This window comes from Haliotis asinina, chromosome 1 (assembly GCF_037392515.1).
Source record: "Haliotis asinina isolate JCU_RB_2024 chromosome 1, JCU_Hal_asi_v2, whole genome shotgun sequence".
Lineage (NCBI taxonomy): Eukaryota > Metazoa > Mollusca > Gastropoda > Lepetellida > Haliotidae > Haliotis > Haliotis asinina.
The window spans coordinates 22,136,329-22,156,878 of record NC_090280.1 but is presented as its reverse complement, the minus strand read 5'-3'; the positions used below and the strand labels follow the sequence as shown (position 1 = coordinate 22,156,878).

Genomic DNA, 20,550 nt, shown 5'->3' with positions numbered 1-20,550 from the left:
GGTCTCGAGGTAGCCTAGTGGTCAAAGCGTTTGCTTGCCTCTGAAGAGACATACGTTCTGGTACGTATGTGAGTACAAAATACTTTTCAACTCCGTGATATTCCTGCAATGCTGCTAACAACTCGTCACACTGCAGACCTGGGTTCCGATTCCCGTATGGATACAATGTGGGAAGTCCATTTCTTGTGTCCCCCGCCGTGATATTGCTAAACGCAGCGCAGAACTACCCTCACTCAAAGTTAATTCTGTTTTTGTTTAGGTCTGAGTGAATACTGTTACCTGTTTGATACTCAGAACTTTCAAAATCCATCCATGTCGTAATCTCATACTTGCATTAGTTGAGTATCGGGTGATTGATAAATGGAAGGTAAATACAATGTATCATTGGAGAAATTCCTGTATGGGACATTCTTTAACATTCTTGTTAGCTGTAATATTCTAGGTGTTTATAAATCAGGTTTTATAAGACATACTAGCAAATACCTTTGAAAGTAGAAATGGTAATCAGATACGAGTTTATTCAGATATTTTCGGTACCACTTATTGCAGGTTTGGCAATTCACTTTGACATGTATGAATGACTATCACTCATTTATCAAAGTAATTATGAAAAATACACGGTCGCTGTGTGCTTGTCTCGTACATAACGCAAGCCCGGGGGAAATGGAGATTCGTACGTGATATTTCTGCTTTGGAAAAATAATAACACAAAATAAAATAAAATTAGGGAAAGAAATAAAACCCATTTAAAGATACTGCATTTTCTGCAGTAGTGTCTATTCCTATCAAGAAAACGGTGCCCTCATTTCTTGCCTTTGATTTGAGCCGAGGTAGGTTGTCTAGAGAACTGGGACACACATCTGTAATCTGTAACACCCCTGGTGACAACTCCTTCAGCAGTATCTAATGCTGCAGACTTGTCAAGGTCATTTCAAGTCCATGGGCAAAGATCAAAGGAAAGTGCAGAGTGAGTGAGTTTGTTTGGTTTTACACTGCATAGCAATATTCCACCAATATCATGCTGTGGGACACCAGAAATGAGCTTCACACATGGCATCTATGTGAGGAATCGAACTGGGTCTCATGGCTTATGAGAGACTACTCCAAGCTTTAAGCAGCCAGGGTATGTCCCCTCAAGAGAAGACAATCAGACGAATTCATTTGACTATTTATTTACACATCATACTGTACACTGTATATATAAAGACATTGCATTTCATAATGTACAAAATTTCTTTACAGCTTGGATATCAGTAGCACTTAATATCAAAGGAACTTGGACGAATTACACAGCATTTAGTTATGTGTTTCGCCAAAACAAACTTCTGAAAAAAACACTGAAATAAATCAGTATGTTTTCCATGCATTTCATACTGCATGACAACTAACTGGTGTAATCTGGCTGAGAAAAGGCATTGAGTTCCTGACCTCAAACAAACGAAGTCAATAACTGAGCACCACACAGAATTACCTTCTTCTTGTCTCGCCCCTGAAGATCAAGGCTAGAACTGAAAGCTAACTTAAATGGATTGAGTGGTCAGACATGCTGTCTTGTTCCACGTCATCGCATCTCAGTTGCCTAGATCAATGCTCATGCTATTGATCACTGGACTGACTCATTCAGAATCCATGATTAGCAGACCGCTGTCATATAGCTGGAATACTGCTTAGTGGCATGAAAAACTAAACTCACTCACTAAAGGAAACAAATGTTGTACAAATACAATCACTTTGTGGATGAGGCCAGGAGCAGATATGAAGTCTGACTCATCAACACACAGACATTTTGACCACACAATCAACTTCTCTCTCTGACATATGGAGAAAAATAAATAGTCCCGCAACTTATGTTGTCCTGCAACCCAAATGTATCAAATTGAAATCTGATGTAAAATATAAGCACAGAATACATTGTCTTGTTATCAGAAAATTCCTCAAGTTTAGAAATAAACACATTATCATTATTCCTTATCAGTGCTACAGAATTATAATTTTTGTATGTAATCATGTAAAACACACTGCCAAATGTTTTACAAACACATATCACTGGGAACACTTCAAAAGAGCACTTCATATACATATGTATTTCAATATCTATCAAGTTACATAACGGTGAAGTACTGTATTCCGTTTGTGACTTTACAACTCGGGCTTGTCATCAATGACATTCATAGAGATCAATAATCATTCACTAAATATCGATTGATTTTTGATAAATATTGTGGCGGTAACTGAACAAAAATGGCCAAAAGGTCACAGGTGAGAGGCAACATACTTATGCTTGGATTATGAACAAAACACCATCCTGAAAATAATATAGAAGCAGTCTAGCCATAAAAACGTAGCTTGGTGTATTTCACTGCAATTGTTGAAGCAAGATAATGTTGATGATGTTATTTGTACATCAATAATCTTCCGAAATTCTTCCGGACAATGATATCTCCAATTATCAATCTTTTCAGCTAGCCCCGTTGAACTTTTGAAGTTAGGAACACCCATATTCTAACATGGGACAAAAGCTTTCAGTGACGTGAGACCCCAAACAAACTGCTGTCAGACTTTCTTGAATGGGTAAACAATGAATGAGGCTTGATAACGGTACAGGAGTCAGTATCGAAATGAACATAAAGTTGTCATCCAAGATGTAATATTCATTTTTAATAAATACGGTTTGCCTGGCATGTTACCTACTAAACATATAGCACATTATATAACTGAATTTCATTCTTAAGTGAAGGAAAACTTTGAAATCAGCTATCACTTCAAATCCTGAAAAGACCAGGTTTCGTTTGGTTCCCTGGCAACTAGCTGTTGACTTGAGAGACAGAACATTCACATCTTGAAGACACAGGATTTGTTTTAATGCCTATCAACTAGCTGGTGACTTGAAAGACAGTACATTCACATCTTGAAGATGCAGGTTTTGTTTTGTTGCCTGGCAGCTAGCTCGTGACTTGAGAAGCTGATATTGTGGGGTTCATGGACAGCAGCCACTCCACTGTTTCCGCCAGAAGCGCCATCTTGTAGTGGCTGCAACAGACGATGGGTCAATGAGTGAATAACAATTCATTTGAACAAATGCAGTGGGGTAGCCTGTTGTTTAAATCCTTCACCCATTACACCCAAAACTTGGGTTCCAATTCCTCACATGGGTACAATGTGTGAAGCCCAGTTCTGCTGTCCTGTGCTGTGATATTGCTGGAATATTGCTAAATGCAGTGTAAAACTAAACTCACTCACTCTGATTACACAGGAATTACTACTAAGTAACAAAGATATCATTCCGTTTCTGAACTGTCATTGGGTAACAATGCACACAAAAGCACTCATTCAGTCTAAAATCCAAATATACAACAGTAGCACAGTGGTAACGCCCGGTGGAGGGACCTAGGTTCGGGTCCCGAGGTGAGCAGATTTGCATAGTATCTTTAGACATGATTGTTTCCATATTGTTACAGTTCACCCAGCTGTAAAATGGGTACCCGTGAGGATGTGCTGGCAATGTGATTTTTAGTTCCCTGCACCTCACAGGCAGCACGACTGTATGATCACCAGGGAGTTGAAAAGTATCAGATGGTGTCTGATGACCTGGGATTGCAATGTACATAGCGCTGTGAGCAAGTAATGTTCCTGGATAAGAGGGCCATATAAGCAGACTGTTACAATCAGTACTATGTATTACTACCACCCAAGGTGCCTGTGAGGCAATGAAAGGTTAATAGTCGTATGACTTATCTCACCAGATAACCCAAGGTGCCTGTGAGGCAATGAAAGGTTAACAGTCATATGACTTATCTAACCTAGTACCCATTTTGTGCTGTGTGAACAAGGAAAAGTGTTGAAACAACTCATTTGCCTTAGGTGAGTCCACTTGTTACATGTGCTTCCTTGTGGGGCAGGACCGAAGTCCTTGAAACTCTCAGGAGTAAAGGTGCCAAAAACGGTCACCATAGACTGTGTGAGAAATGTTGCTGAATTTCAACTGATTTTTTACCTGGGCTTTATGCACAAGACCATGAACCTCCATTTATTGTTGCGAAGTAACGCTGGTTCTTGTAAGTTATTATATGTTTGAGTATGTTTTGAATAATTAACTGAGCATAGTTCTATCAAACAATCTTCCTTCATGCAATTTCAACAAGTAAAATAGGAAAGACATGATATTTTAATGTCTCTGCTACACAGAAATTAGATACCAAATAATTAATTCCATATTGCCTAACACAAGAACTACTAGTCTCTTTGTCTGAAAAGTTTACCATGGTGGTTTTGACAATACCTGGCTATTCCTGAGAAAGTCTTGAGCTGTTTGCCAAAGTCGGACAAGGACACAGTGTTTGTGTAGTTCCCGGCACAGGAGCAGTACCTCTTCATGTTGTTTTCCTTCACCTGAAGATATGTCACACATTTGTCAAATGAACACGTCACAGTGTCACCAGAACAGATGTCGCAGCAATACACAAACATTGACGTCACACATTTGTTGCACTTGGTCACATGAACACATCATATTGTTACCAGAACAAAGGTTGCAGTAAAACATGAACACAGAAATCAGTCATGGTCACAGGACCAGATGTCACATATCTGTGTCACACATTCATCACACAAACACATCAGAGTGTAACACCAACACAGATGTCACACAAGCATGTCTGAGGGTCACTCACGCTCCAAAGAGATGTCACACAAACATGTCAGGGTGTCACACCAACACAGATGTCACACAAGTGCCAAAGAGATGTCACACAAACATGTCAGAGTGTCACACAACACAGACACCACATAAAGACATGTCAAAGTCTCACACAAACACAGAGATCACACAAGCACATTTAACACACGTTACTGTTTCACCAGAACACAGAGGTCAGAGGTTCGAGAAGTTTTAAATAATACACATCATTATAAGGGATCGCATTTGGGAAAATGGTCTGTCATTCTTTAAAAGTGCCTCATATATGTACATATATCCCGAGACACACTACCATTAACCTGATGAAGGATTAAATCTGATGTTCTATAAACGATAATTAAAACTAGATTTCAGCAATATTTTAGTAATGTGATCTTCATCACACAGTATTTTTCTAATCGGAATATTCAGATATTTAATGAGATAATATTACAAAGTTGCAATGGCACAAAATGTTTCTTACATTATTAAATCAGAAACATTTTGATTAATATCACAATAAATCTGACTGAATACTTATCAATTATGAACCTTGTGTCAATATGTATAAGGTGATGTTGACATAGCTTTATTATAACACCACATCAATCAATATGCTTTATAAAGGTACTTTTATGACCTCATCCTTCACAATAAACTTTCCCTCTCACAGAATACAGAATTTGTAAGTGTCATACATTAACTGGTATAGACCCTTAACAATCCAGAAACAGAACAAACTTATATAGTTGTGAAAGTTGCAGGAAAAATAGCATCTTGTGATTTTAGATTTTAGAAGCTCTAGACATTTCAACTGTTTCTATTCAAGCTCAAGAATTTTAAATGACCCACCTCATGTTTTAAACTCCTGCTATAAACTTTGAACTTTTTAATTTTTTATCAACACTGTAAAATCTAAGAGTCCAAAACAATGTTTTATTCCTGTTATTTTAAGTCTTTTAAGCCAATCTTTGTTAGTTATTGTGATACTGTGTTATGGTAATAACCTACAATATATTGAACTTTTGGGGATTCTAAATTGCTTTGGATGTCTAAAATATTATTGTTTACTTTTGCATGTTTGTTGGTATCCATTTTTCTGTTGTAACATGTCACATACCTCTGATGTACATAAAATCCCTCATGGGTGATATACTTTCATCTTATCACATCTTACCCCTTTACACTTGGTACATTTGAGGTCCTGTAAGATGTAGGCCATGGACTTCCGATGTACCACGTCTACCAGGCTCTGCTCAATCTCATCCACGTCATACTCAGCCCGGCACTGCACACATGACCAGACACTCCTGATACAAAAACACAGGTGAAATTAGCTACAATTCCATACATTATCAACTTCATTTTCGTGAGATTCTCAAAACAAAACTGACATCATCCCAAAAACTTTTAGCATGAGTCTATCCTTCTCAACCTCAAGTAATGACAAGCTACGGTATTGCTAGGCTCTCCTTTTACAAAATAAACACTTACAGGCAGTTTTCAAGTAATCTCCAGTGTTTTTCTAAAGAATTTGCAATTTGCTGAGGAATAATACTTTACTTTGAATTTACACTTCATTTTACATGGACGAGTTTTGATATACTTTGTCTTGTTATTTCTGTAAAATAATAATAATATTACAACATTATTGAAAACTTCCAATATATTGTGCCGCTAGCTTGTTTCAAACCCTTAACCCTTTCACTCTCTAGCTGGGCAGTTTCATCCACTAGGCAACAAAGAATCACTGTGAAAATGTAATTGCTTGTCAATATGAACTGTATGTTCCTCACAAGATGAGCAGGTATCAACAAAATGAATGTAACCATCATTTCAACTAAAAGAAATTGCTTTTAATTACAGTATGTGCAGCTTGACCTATTAACTCTACATAGGCATGACCCAAGAGGTCAAATAGCACAACCGGCAGGTCAATTTAACTTCATTAAATAAGGATGCAGAGATCACCAGTTGCTGCAGATGATCGCTGCCTAAATGCATATCAGAAAGGTTAAAGCATCTGTAGCTTATTGTTTAAAGAAGGTTGGGATATTGTTGACAACTTCTCAACACTGAGATGTCAAACTGTGACCTTGTCTCGACTGTTCGGACAAGTTGCTAATGAACTGACAAAGGTGCACAACATTCACAATAATAGAGCTAACCAGCTGTGGCACAGTCACACAATGCATTAGTATTCACTTGATCAGGTCAAACTAAACAAGCTGTAGGTTAGCACATCGAATATTAATCCTTGTATGGCTAGTCAGCATCCATGGTTCAGCATCATTCAGGTGATCCAGTTCTCCTCAGTTAATAATCCTTCATGTTTTCAAAACATGTTAAAATATTATTAAACAGATAAGTGACAGTTTAGTATGCCAGCTGATCAGAATCTTTCCTGCCATACAAACCTTGGACACATGCCCTGAGTGAGTATTGCTTTACTCCACTTTAGCATTACTCTAGCAATATCACAGTGGGAACACCAGAAATTGTTAAAATCTAAATATTTTAGATATTTAAATACTTACCTTACCATAGGTCTTATGCATATTACCTCTAGCTTCGCTAAACGAGATCAGACAGTCGTTGATTCGCCATCCCCTCGATGGCTACCTCATGTAATCTACGAATGTAGTCACGGAAGTGACGTGATCTCTCCACTCGCGCGAGAGCGCAGAATCCAAAATTCACTTTTACCGTCAACCGGAAGGTCCGAAGAGTCCAAAGTGGGGAGGAGCATCCAGCGTTGGGAGGGAGTCACCGCCCTATGGTAAGGTAAGTATTTAAATATCTAAAATATTTAGATTTTAACAAATTTTTAACTTACCTTACCATAGGTCTTATGCATATGGCTTCGACAGATGGATGGTGGTGTGGACTCCAGAGGACCATCCCTCAGCAAACCGTGCACATGCATCAGGAGAACTCGGGAAAGCCAATGTCAACGGTCTCAGGATAATACCTGGAACAGGACAAAGAGCAACCCAATAGAACTCCAAAGAAAAACCGACGCACCCTGGGGGTGAGGTTAATCTTAAGACCAAAGGTAAGTAGAAGTGTAGTTACCTAATGGGCGGATGGTCGGGTAAGTTGCTGAGCAACCACCAATGGACCAAATGACTGTAATCCCTCCACGTCTTCAACTGCCAAGTCCCTCAAGTAGTGGGATGCGAAGACAGTTGATGACCTCCAGAAACAGCCCTCCATGATCTGCGGTACTGTGCAGTTCCGATGGAGGGCCATCGTAGACGCCAAGGCCCTGATCTCGTGCGGGTTACTTGCTACCGGATGAGGCAGGTGCTTGTCGTCATAGGCCGCCAGGATAGTCGATCTGAGCCAGAGGGCAATAGTATTTCTGTTTACTTCACCTTTGCAGGACACGGCAAAGGGAATGAATAACCTTTTGCGGGATCGTCTCCTAGAGGCTGACCTTTTAATATAGCATCTGAGAGCCCTGACTGGACATAGCAGCTCCTCCTCCAAGTCATGATGACCCAAGATCGTAGACAAAGGAGGGATGGAGAATAACCTGTTAGGCTGCCCGGGAAGCTGGTTCTTAGCCACAAAATCCCAAAGCAAACCCAAATGAGCACGTCCGTGTCTTGACTGTTCAAATCGGATCTGAGTAATGTCAAGAGCATGGATCTCGCTGACTCTAGCCGCTGTTGCCAATGATAGTAAGAAAACCGTCTTCTTGGAAAGATGTTCAAAGGAGGCTTCTTCTAATGGCTCGTACGGCGGCCCTCTGAGATGTTGAAGGACAACATTAAGATCCCAAGCTGGAGGACGAAACTTGGTCTTCTGGTCTTCCAGCTTGAAAGCTTTGAGAAGCGCAATAAGTTCCGGTATCTTGGAGATCTGTGAATCTGACTTGATAGCAAGGACAGAATTCAAAGCTGACAAATAGGTGCCTAAGGTACTGCCTTTGAGATGTCTAGAGTTCCGTAGGTAGAGAAGGAACTGTGCCACAAACTGAGGAGATGCTGCCATGGGATCTTGAGATCTTCGTGCGCAAAAATTCTCAAAAGAGCGCCATTTGTCGTCATATAAAGAACGGGTAGAAACTCTATGCGCGCGAGCTATAACGTTCGCCACGTGCGCAGAGTAGCCCTTAGCCTTTAATGCTCTCTGCAGATGACCCATGCGTGAAGATGGAATCGCCGTGGATCCGGATGCAGCTGTCGACTGTGTGGATGTCGAAGCAGATGCAACCACTCTGGAAGTTTGTAAGGGTCTCCGCTGGCGAGCCGTCGAAGATCGGGAAACCACGATCTGGCTGGCCACCAAGGTGCGACCAAAAGCAGTCGGAGGTTCTGCGTCAGTCTGATCTTGGCGATTACATCCGAGAGAAGAATTGGAGGAGGGAACGCATATGCGTCCAGTCCTTCCCATGATAGAGACATCGCGTCGACTGCCCACGCCTGTGGATCCGGCACGGGAGATACGTACGTTGGTAACTGGTGATTGAAACTGGTGGCAAAAAGATCTACCAGTGGTCTCCCGAGTTGCCAGCAAATCTGGCGAAATGCGTCCGGATGAAGCATCCACTCCGTCGGGGATGGTTTGCCGGGGCGCGACAGGGCGTCTGCCAGAATGTTTTTGCAGCCGGGAATGTGACGAGCCGCGATCACGATGCCGTTGCTGTCTACCAGATCCGCTAACAGGAACATCTGGTCCAGAAGTTGTTTGGACCTGGTTGTACCCTGATTGTGAATCACCCACACGACCGTGGAATTGTCGGACGCTACCAGGAGTCTGGAGTCTGTTAGGACCGGTAGCCAGTGGCGAACCGCTAGGATGACTGCTTGCATCTCCAGGCTGTTGATATGCCACTCCTTTTCGGCGTCTGACCACAGCCCTGAGGTTGTCTGGCTGTTCAAATGAGCACCCCATCCCAAGAGGGATGCGTCTACAAACAATTCGTGGTCGTGGTTGAAGTTTGTCAAACAAACACCGGCGCAGACGTTCCACTCTACCGTCCACCACCTGAGGTACTGATGCAGGTGCGGGGGTAGAAGAAATGACGACTGGAGGTCGTTCTCTCGAATGAATGGTAATAGGAACCTCTGTAGTGGGCGCAGCATAAGCCGTCCTCTGAGGGTGAGGTCCTGCGCCGACGTCAACAAGCCCAACAGAGACTGCCATTCTCTGAGGGTGAGAGGTAGGGACAGAGCTCGATCCGTAAAGGCGAGAATCTTCTGCCATCGATCGGGAGGGACCCTGACTAGATTGAGCCGAGTCAGGAACAACCCCCCAATGAATGTTAACTCCTGCGTTGGTTTCAGTTGCGACTTCTCGAAATTGATAATCCATCCCAACTGTTGAAGTAGGCATGTGGAGAAGTCCAGTTGTTTGCGTAGCAACTGAGGATTGCAGTGATTTAGAAAACAATCGTCGATGTAAGGATCGAAGTCTATCCCCCGGAGGTGCAGAAACCGGGTGACAGGCAGTGTGACCCGAGTGAAAAGCCACGGGGCCGTAGAAATTCCAAACGGCAGCACTCGCCACTGGTAGTGTACTCCGTTGAATATGAAACGCAGGAACTTCCTGTGACGTGGGAATACAGGAACGTGCAGGTAAGCATCCTGTAAATCTAGGCTGGCCATCCAAGCTCCGGGTGACAATTTGGCTCGGATCTGATCCAGTGATGTCATTCGGAAATGCGGGGGCTCGGCTAAATACAGGTTGTTGAAAGTCGCCATGTTGTGAATCATCCGCATTTTGGTGGAACCTTTCTTGGGTATCAGGAAGATGGGTGAATAGAACCCCGGGGAGAGATGGGGTTCTGACACTATCTCTATAGCATGTTTTGTTAATAAAATGTTGATGTTTTCTAGGATAAGTACCTGTTGATCTATTGAGTACCCTCGTGACAGGGGAGTGGTAGTCAACGGCGGAGCTCTGGCTAGTGGTAGCTTGTAGCCGGCTCTCAGGATCTTGCAAACAAACGGGTCTTCCAGGAATGTCCAGTTGGCCCAGAAGATCCCTAGTCTCCCACCTACAGGGGTCGGATGAACTGGTACGACTGGGGGTGGGAGGTCCCAGTCGTAGTAGTCCATGGCTTCAGCGGCCGGAGTAGGGACGCTTGCCCCTACCTCGACCGGACGTAGCTGGGGCATCCCTGCCACGTTCTTGAGGCTTGCGCTGGACATCTGAGTCTTTGGTACGACCTCGTCCCCTCCCAAACGAGGAACGGATCGACTCTCTCCTGGGTACATATCTTTTCTTGGCATTACCCCTGGCTCGGCCACGAAATGCAGAGCCCAAGGCCTCGAAAGTTGACAGCGCCACTTCCGTGTTAGTAAGTTCGGCATGTTGTTTATACACCGACGGTATCTTTTCATCAAAGAGGAACTTAGACGTAAATGGTGCACGAAGAAGTTGACGTTTAAATTCCTCTTGCCAAGAACAAGCATCTAAAAATCCAGATCGGCGCATAGTAGTAGTCATGGCTAGCGCCGCACGTAAGTGTCCAAGTAGGTCATGGAGTACTCTGCCTTGCCAAGCAAAAATGGTAGTTAAATGATCCACCCTCGAGGCATTATCCTCTGACAAATCCAAGGCTGCAGCGGAGGTGGCTGACGCAAGTGCCGAGATAGGTTTAAGCATACGTTTCAGTTCAGTATCAACAGCTGCTAACTTTGAATCCTGAACTCTGTAAGATGACGGAGTTGAACTTGACAACCTCTTAATTGAATCGTCTAGCGCCGCCCCGTTGTCGGCAAAATCCAGACTGTGCACTTTATAATCTGATTTCTTAGACTTCGACGCTTTGATGGTCGGATTTAAGGATAACTTCGCAAAGTCCGAGTCTAACAAAGTAATCGCATCCGCCACCATAGGGTGTGGTGGAATAAGTAACTCAGGAGTCAAGTGAATCGACGCCGGGTTGTTTGAATCCGAAGAAGGGGAAGGACAGTCCGGTAATCTGTCGGCAATCCACTCAAAGACACCAGTTAAGGGAAGATAGGTGCCATCACTATCACCAACATTGCCAGGTTCCTCCTCATAGTCTGGGCAAAAGAACTGTTCCTCGTGTTCCTCCCAGGAAATAGAGGTTGATTCTCGTCGCTGACTCGAGTTGGAAGCAGAGTTCTTAGTGTTAAATTCTTTGCCGGAAGTCCGCAGTGGTTCCGGCGATCGCGAACGCTGGGATCTAGAGAGACGTCGTGGTGATCTTGACCGAGATCGCACTCTACGTCTACTTCTGGTACGTGAGTCTTCCTCTAAGGAGCGCCTTGGAGAGCGGGAAACCGACCGGGAGCGCCGGCGCCTGCTACGATGTGGAGAACGAGAGCGCCGACCCTTCGGGGACCTAGAACGAGATCTGCGCCGGGAGCGCTCAGCCTCTAAACGACGAGCGCGCTCTTCATCCAGCTGGCGCTGTAACATTTCTTCTTTAGTCAGCGTATGAGACACTCTGGGGATCCGATAAGACGTAGTTATAGGAGCAGGGTCCGGCAACAATATTGGCGCTGGCGTTGGTACAGGCGCTGGCGTCGGGATAAGCGCTGACGAAAACACCGGTGCTGATGTAAACAAAGGCGCCGGGACAGGCAGTGGCGCCGGGACAGGCAGAGGCGCTGGTACAGGCAACGGCGCTGGCGTAAGTCTAGGCGCTGTCGTTGGTAAAGGTGTAGATACCGAGGTAGGGAGTACAGCAGCGCCCGGCGTCAAGAGAGATCGCAGAAGCCTCTGAACTTCAGGATGGGATAAGGCATCCGGGTGAGATAAATCTACAAAGGCGTCCGAACGCGTAGGCTCTGGAGAGGAGCGCGCCGGCGTAATAGATGAGCGCTCCACACTCGGCGTTGATAGTGGTATTGAAGGCGGTGGTAGATCTTGGTCGTCAGGTAAGGATCCCAAGGAAGACGCTGGCGACGACATTCTTCTCTTACATTGCGTAAAACGTTTCCTCCGAACCGCCAAAAAGGTCTTGAAATCGGTGAGAGATAACGCTTGACAGTGTAGGCACCGACTATCGATGGAACAAACAGCGGACGCACAATCCGGACACCAGGGATGTGGGTCCTTGGCTGATTTCTGCCCCTTGCAGACAGTACAATAGTGTCGAGTCATACACAGAACTGTAACAGACAAGAAACCACGACTTGACGACATGTTAATACAATACTAGGAGGAAAACCCCCTACATAAAAATGTAGAAAGTAGTTGCACCCCTACGTAAAAAATAGGCACACCCGTAAGTGCGGGGCAGCGAAAAATAACAACCACAATGGCTGCCTTCGCTACGCTGAAATTCATGGCAGAAAAAAGTATGCTAAATACCGAAAACACAAGTGAAAATGACCAAGCATGGGCAGAAACATGACGGGCAAACCACCAACAAGATGAACTACCCTCATGGACGCCATGTCGTTCTCACCTCCGACATGGCCAAGCCAAGCCTGAGTGAGAAAAGAACAACACGAGGTAGCAAGGTAAGCACATTAAATGCTTGTATGACTTGACTTTGATACATAATGAGGGGATACAAACCATACCTACCAAGGAGTAGCAACTTTATTGAAACTACACACAGTAGGAAAAAAAAACTGCAAACCAACACGTCCGTTCGCACGAGCGCTAAAGGTAAAAGTGAATTTTGGATTCTGCGCTCTCGCGCGAGTGGAGAGATCACGTCACTTCCGTGACTACATTCGTAGATTACATGAGGTAGCCATCGAGGGGATGGCGAATCAACGACTGTCTGATCTCGTTTAGCGAAGCTAGAGGTAATATGCATAAGACCTATGGTAAGGTAAGTTAAAAATTGGGCTTTACACATTGGACCCATGTAGTGAATGGAAACCGAGTCTTCTACATCACACACAAACGCTTTAACCTCAAGGTTCGTACACTTGTTGTAATGGATCCCTTTTTGTGGAACATAGTCTGCATTCACAACTTGAGGATACCAACACACGAAATATGTCCAATCATCTCTGTGTTTCATCTGAAAATAAAAGTTGGTAAATCTCTCCAGATGAATACCTACCCTGAACCATCTTGACTAAGGTATGGGTCACGACATAGGTCAAGGTCACGGATGTGGTTGCATGATTTACAAATCACCTGAAAAATGAGAATGAATAATTACTATTTTAACAATTAGCAAGTGTGAAGTGTGTGTTTTCTGACCTAAAAAAAAATCAAATGTGTGAGTGAGTTTAGTTTCATGTATCCTTTTGCAATATTTCAGCAGTATCATGGCAGGGGACACCTAAAATGGGCCTCACACACTGTACCTAAGTGAGGAATCGATCCTTGTTCTTCAGTGTGATGAGCAGGCACCTAAACCATCAGGCTATCCCATTGCCACAAATAAAAAATGAACAACTTATGCAGTTTCAAGACTTGAAAAACTGAAAACAATGGTTCGGCCTTATCATGATTTCTGACTCACCTCTGGCAGCACATAGGAGAGGCACGGGTCGGAAAACTGAGCAGCTGGAGAAAACTCCCCCACCCCGATCAGCTTCAGCAAATCCCGCTTCAACTTTGTCACCTGGATTGTCACATTGCTGTCCAGGGCCAACACCTGAAACACACACAAGTGGAGATAACTAAAAATGTACAAGAAACAAGGGAAAATAACTCTAATGCGGATAACATACATGACTCAAAAGCTGGATGACAAATAAGGGAGATAACTCTAAATTTGTTTGACAATGGAAGGGAAATAACTCTACACCTGGACAATACAAAAAGATGGGAAACAACTAAACTGAATGTGATCTCTCTTTGTTACCTGGATCATCATGAGATTGGTATTAGCCAACACTTGCAATAAAGGGAGGCAATGATCTTCTTCATGCTGAACAAACGAAAGGAGAAAGGGAAGTAACAAAAACCTTATCTAAATTATTTCATCTACAGACTTATCATCATAAGTGGTATATAATCCTGAACCTGACAGATTCGTCAGAAAGTTCATCAATATAAGTGACCTTATAGGTCACACCTCACCTTACAGATGGCCACCAACATAAGTGACTTTCTGTTTGATATTCTCTGAGTAACTGATCACCCTTCACCTTGCAGACGGCTACTATCATATGTGACTTTCTGTTAGACATCCTCGGGGCAACAGATCACACCTCACCTTACAGACGGCCTCCAACATAAGGGATGCTCTGTTTGACATCCTCTGAGCAACAAATCACCCTTCACCTTACAAATGACTATCAACAGAGTCACTTTTTGTTAGACATCCTTGGAGTAACAGATCACACCTCACCTTACAGACGGCCTTGACAAATTCTAGGGACGGGTTATTGAGTGGGAGATGTGAGCCAGGCAGTTGGGGGAACTCGGCTGCCAGGTTGCCTTGGTTACTCTTGCTTCCTGCAAGCTTCTTCTGAATCTTTTGGGTAATTCTGTCGACAAGATAATCTAACTGCATTTCACTCTACATGTAGGATATCCTTATAACAAATGTGTTAGTCTCCTATCGTAATATTTTAGCTAATCATGCATGGTATGAGAGTTTGGTGATCATGAAGATCTCTGGAGTAGGACGTATAATATTATATGGATTTAATAACTATTTCAGATGTCCACCAAAACACTAAATCAATATCTTAAAGCGTGGTATGAGACTTGAGTGAAATTCCTCCAAGTCCCAAAACCAATGTCAAATCTTGCACATGTGGAAGCCAGTGTGAAAATGTTCATCACTATTTCTTAGAATGTTCTTTGTACACAGTGTTACAGTCAACAAAGAAAGGTCAAGGTCATGCTTAAACTATTAAAGATGTATGTGGTAGTAATTTTGTGATTACATTATCTGTTATTTTAAATGGCATTGCAGATCTGACGAATCATAAAAATGAAATTATATTAAAAAATGTACATCAATACATATGCAAATCTAAATGATTCCAGTAGTCTTCTCTCTATACACCTTTTGTGTTAAAACATTTCCCTTTGTTATCCTTCAATCTTTCTGTGTTTCTAATAATTTCTTGTGATGTAATAAGTTATTGTAAATAAACTCAACAAAAATATAAACTTTACACTCGTTTCAAAGTCAATAATTTGAACATTTTGGAACATGGGTTTGAAATAACGATTGTATTCAATTCTCGTCATTGAAGATGCTATCGCTTACAGATCATGTTTGTCATGGATTCAGTATATGATCAAAAACTCTGAGTCACAACTTAATGAAATCATGTCAATATCGGGTGTGTCCTCCATGGGCGTTCACAGCTGCGATACGTCTCCTCATGGATTGGTTGATGCGTCTGAGCACAGCTTGGGGAATGCGCCGCCATGTTTGTACGAACATGGCACCAAGCTCCTGCAAGTTCTGTGGAGGTTCCTTACGTGACGGAGCCGCCCGCCTAACACATCCCACACATGCTCTATGGGGTTGAGGCCATGAGATCTTGAGGGCCACTCCATGATATTGATGCCAGCGTTCCTGAGGAAATTCGTTCTTAAATTGGCCGTATGAGGTCTTGCGTTATCCTGTTGGAAGGTCAGACCTGGGCCATGAGCTGCCATGAATGGCAAAAGCTCTGGAACGAGCACCTGATCCCTGTATGCTGTCGCATTAAGGTTTCCCTGGTCGACAATGAGTCAGGATGAAGCATGAGAGCACCCCAAACCATAACGCTACCGCCCCCAAATCAATCCACTTCCTGTACGCAACACTGGGCATTGCGTTCTCCTCGTCTTCTCCAAACTCTAACCCTTCCATCAACAAAGGTTACTGTGAACCTTGATTCATCTTGAAACACAACCCTATTCCAATCTCGCTGGGTCCATCTCAGGTGCCGTCGTGCCCAGAAAAGACGTTGATGTCGATGGAAACGGGTTAGAAATGGTCCATGATAAGGGCGCCGTGCATGAAGACGAGCAGAGTGAAGGCAATTTCGAATGGTTTGGGCAGTCACTTGACCTCCAAACAATACATTCCCAGTGGATGAGGCAGTGACTAACCGATCAAAATGACGTAAGACAATCTGTCGGTCTTCTGCGTGTGACGTCACACGTGGTCGACCAGGACGGGGGTGGTCAGCTGTGGTGCCAGTTTGATGGACACGTGTCTGGAGATTATGCATGGTCTGTCGACTGCATCCAATAACCCTCGCAACATCAGTGGTGGACGTTCCCGTATTCAGCATGCCAATGGCATGTTCATGCTGAAAGTTTGACAGTCGTGGCATTGCACCTTAACTAATAATTAACCATAAAACTGTGTTTTTCTGAGATGACACTCTACTCTGCTACCGTGAGATCAATTTCACGTGTATCAATAGGTCACGTGACTTGTGGCACGTGGAAACGTGATTTTAGCGTGCAGTGCCCTCCCCCTTGATACGCAGGACTGACCAGTAGAATGAATGTGACGTAATGCCCTTGACAATGCAATGAACCATAATCACAACTAGAACTCTTTCAAGAAAAGATTCAAAACACTATTTGAAAAATAATGAGTGTCAAGTTTTTATTTTTGCTGAGTTTATCTTTGAAGATAGGGGTGTTTTAATTTGAAAGAACTTGTAGCCAATCCTTTTCACATTGTGAATAAAATCAATGTCTCCTCATATTCACATTTAATGAGTCAATATTTAAACTAGCAGAAACACCATCAAAATATCAAGATTTACTGGTACCCTCTTATTCAAGTAAAGGGAAAGGAACCTTTAAATTTTAATCACTATTGCCTTGAGCATATACATACGCAAACATCTGCTGTGCAAGTTCCCCCTGTACAAGATCCTGAGCAAAGGACACAGTAGAGGGCATGGCTGAAGGATCTAGGTGTTTCTGTCAAGAAATGAATAAACTGCAGGTGATTCACTGGCATCATAAGAGTGTCTTCCATACTTACAGATCCACCATTCATATTTTTTCAAGAAGAAGAAGAAAAAAAAAACAATGACTTGTGTTTGTATGTTCATATTTTCCCTTAAGGGCAAAATCCGTAAAACAAGAAATAAAAGTGGTCTTGTCTAAACTGAAAATATACCCCTGATGGAATATGCTACCCTTAGAATAACTCTTTGTGTGAAACAAAAGGGCATAGATGTTGTAATATTTTTGTAACAATCTCAGAAGATACTGTTTTTAACTTACAAAGTTAATCGCAAGAAATTAATTCAATACCGCCTATTTTTGTAGGGACACAAAACAAAGACAAAAAATGGGTGTGCAGACTTTCTTTAAATCAACTGTCGATGTACAAACAATATTAATGTTTATACCTTTGAAAATATGAAGATGTATTTAAGTCAATTCTAAAAAAGAATCAAAATCACATTGAACATATAATCCAATGGTGTTAATGAATTATTGGTTCAAGTATTCACTGGCACCAGGGAGTTGCATATGCTCAAGTAGTCATAGGTCACCCTGGTTCATTTATAAAGATGTAAAGCTATGTTAGCAGGAGTCACAAAAAATGCTCTCAAAAGTGGGGGAAACTTTCCATTTGATAAGATGCAAAAGCGCTAAACTTTTGAAGATAGACATCATATGAAAGTACTACCACTTCTCTTTATCGCCAAGTCTAAACACAATGCATGAGACGTATGTGCAAACGCAGGAGCCTCATACTCATATATGGGATGTCATTTTTTTTCTGATGGGTTTCAAGAAGGTCAAGAAGACCATTAACTTGAAATCATCTTGCATCACACAGTTGTTAGTGTTTGTTTCTAGCTGTTATATATTTGTTTCAAAATGAAATTTGTGCACATGCACATGTTTTTTTTAAAAGTATATTTGACATTCTGTCAAGAACTAAAGCACAAGTTTACAATTTGGTCATAGTGAGTGAAAACTGAAAAAAAAGTCCAGTAGTGTTGGAGAATTGTTCTTGAAGAACACATTCTTATCAATGCTAAAAAAATGGAAAAATATAAAATGAAAACCAGAAAGCCCTCATAGACAGAAAACACTGATAGACAACCTGGTTTTTGTGTGAAGTTCCATGAAAGAGTATCCATTACTTTCAGAGATGTTATAAAATATACAATTACAGATGAACAGACAAATGGATGGAAGCTGACAAGATAAGATTCTAAAAGTACCTCTCCATTACACAGCAGTATAATTATCACTGGTTCCAAATCATGAATACCATGATCCCTCAAAGGATTCTTAAAACAAAAAGATTGAAGGCCCCCTGAACATACCTGTGTCTGGCTGCTGCCTCGCCGTCGGACAGGTGTGTTTCCTGGCGTGAGGCGACGCTGTTCCTCATCAATCTGGTTATACATGGACAGGATGTAGCCAGCCACAATCATCTGTAATAGAGTTGGATATCTGTTTAATACCTCACTCAGCAACATTACAGGCATTTGTCGGTGTCCTGTAAACAACTGTTTCAACCAGACAAACATGAGCTTTACAATATAAGCATCAATCTGCACATTTTGGATACAATGACATGAGTGTCACATGGTCCAAATACAGTGTAAAGATTAATTACAAAGAAGACAACCAGTCTGAACACCCTAATCGGTTGATTTGTTGTTTTACACTGCAGTCAGCAATATTCCAGCTATGTGTCAGCAGCCTGTAAATAATCGAGTCCGGATCAGACAATCAAGTGATCAACATAATGAGCACTGCTCTCAAGAATAGGGATAAAATGATGTGTCAACCAAGTCAGCATCTTGAAATTTCAGATTCAAATCTTTTCAAATTCCTGGTGTCGTCATAGGGAAGTGTCAGTTATCAAAAACAACTGGAAGTGCTTCTAGTACTGTGTCTTCTTATGATCTAGATGACAAAGACAGGGTGAGAGCTGGAGGAACGGTTTGCAGTACTCACGTTGAAATTCGTCTGACAAGCTGCAGCCTCTGGGAGGAAGTGGACTATATTCCAGTTCATCTCAATTTCTGGCTGAAATCCAATAAATCATGTATAGTGCATCAAAAGAACCTTGCTCAGCTCAAACTGTGGCCGAAGATGGTCTATGCTCTATCGGAAGTTGGTCATCATTTTAAAAAGTACCATTTCCTTGATACACAGTCAAGAGTGTGTCCCAAACTTCTGAAGATTTTGATATTTCCAGGTAGTAAATGCTTATGAAATCAACTGGTCTTATAAGCTGAACGGCCATGGATTATAACCCGTATATGATTTGGTCATGACACACTATATTTGGTTTACATTTGAATCATTTCAAGTTAACTGTGACAGCCCTTGTAGTTAATGTGTCCATGGTGTTAACTGTAACATTTCCATATCTGTACCTCGTCCTCAGTGTCCGACTTGTTCAGCTCCTCCCCATCGTCGTCCTCAACAGCCCCATCTTCATCACTGTCGTCCTCTCCACCAGCCTTCTGTATCTTGTTACCTCCTGGGAGGGATGGCAGCTTGCCTCGCACTCCGCCATGATTGGCCTTCAAAACAAACCATCCTTTGAAATTCACACTAGTCAGCTGACCTGCTACTACTTAATTCTGTTCTTGAGAAGCAGAGCTCAATGACTGAAGTCCTCACAACCAGAAATGTTTAGAGGCTACAATTCTGTCCTAGATCTCTTTCCTTCAAATTTGCTGCAATAAGGAGCTGTGTCAGAAAAAGAAAGCATCGAACACATTTGCACAACACTTGCAGGATACATTACCAACTTTAGTTTAGTTTCAAAATCAACTAATTTCTCAGGCCGGACAAGCTCTAATCAGCTGTCATGTGTAGTTTGCACCTTTACAACTCACACAAACATTTTGAAAGTAAAACAGTGCAACTTTCACAATACAAGTTAAACATTCAGGGAACCTTGAAATTCCAAACCCATAAAAAATCTGAATGAGACCAGGAATCCCTTTCATTGTCAAATATGGCCGCGACAACAATTGAAACTAACCAGTAAATTTAGAAATTCCGTAAAAGCTAGGATT

At 42.3% G+C, this 20,550-nt stretch overlaps 2 protein-coding genes across 2 annotated transcripts in view; one reads left to right on the top strand and one right to left on the bottom strand.

Moving 5' to 3' along the window:
- Positions 1 to 1,156: 1,156 nt before the first annotated feature.
- LOC137288816 (DNA polymerase epsilon catalytic subunit A-like) overlaps positions 1,157 to 20,550 on the bottom strand; it is a 71,027-nt gene continuing 51,633 nt past the window's right edge. Inside the window, exons 45-54 of the mRNA XM_067820814.1 lie at positions 19,900 to 20,049; positions 19,475 to 19,546; positions 18,835 to 18,945; positions 17,379 to 17,464; positions 14,925 to 15,063; positions 14,091 to 14,225; positions 13,683 to 13,759; positions 5,853 to 5,985; positions 4,280 to 4,389; positions 1,157 to 3,030 (exon numbers count right to left, since the gene is read on the bottom strand). Of these exons, the coding sequence (XP_067676915.1) occupies positions 2,943 to 3,030; positions 4,280 to 4,389; positions 5,853 to 5,985; positions 13,683 to 13,759; positions 14,091 to 14,225; positions 14,925 to 15,063; positions 17,379 to 17,464; positions 18,835 to 18,945; positions 19,475 to 19,546; positions 19,900 to 20,049 (1,101 nt within the window). The 3' untranslated portion in view covers positions 1,157 to 2,942. The remainder of the gene's footprint in view (positions 3,031 to 4,279; positions 4,390 to 5,852; positions 5,986 to 13,682; positions 13,760 to 14,090; positions 14,226 to 14,924; positions 15,064 to 17,378; positions 17,465 to 18,834; positions 18,946 to 19,474; positions 19,547 to 19,899; positions 20,050 to 20,550) is intronic.
- Positions 10,938 to 20,550, top strand: part of LOC137288864 (small ribosomal subunit protein eS25-like) — a 222,276-nt gene continuing 212,663 nt past the window's right edge. The window contains exon 1 of the mRNA XM_067820818.1: positions 10,938 to 10,941. Coding sequence (XP_067676919.1) covers positions 10,939 to 10,941 — 3 coding nt within the window. The 5' untranslated portion in view covers position 10,938. The remainder of the gene's footprint in view (positions 10,942 to 20,550) is intronic.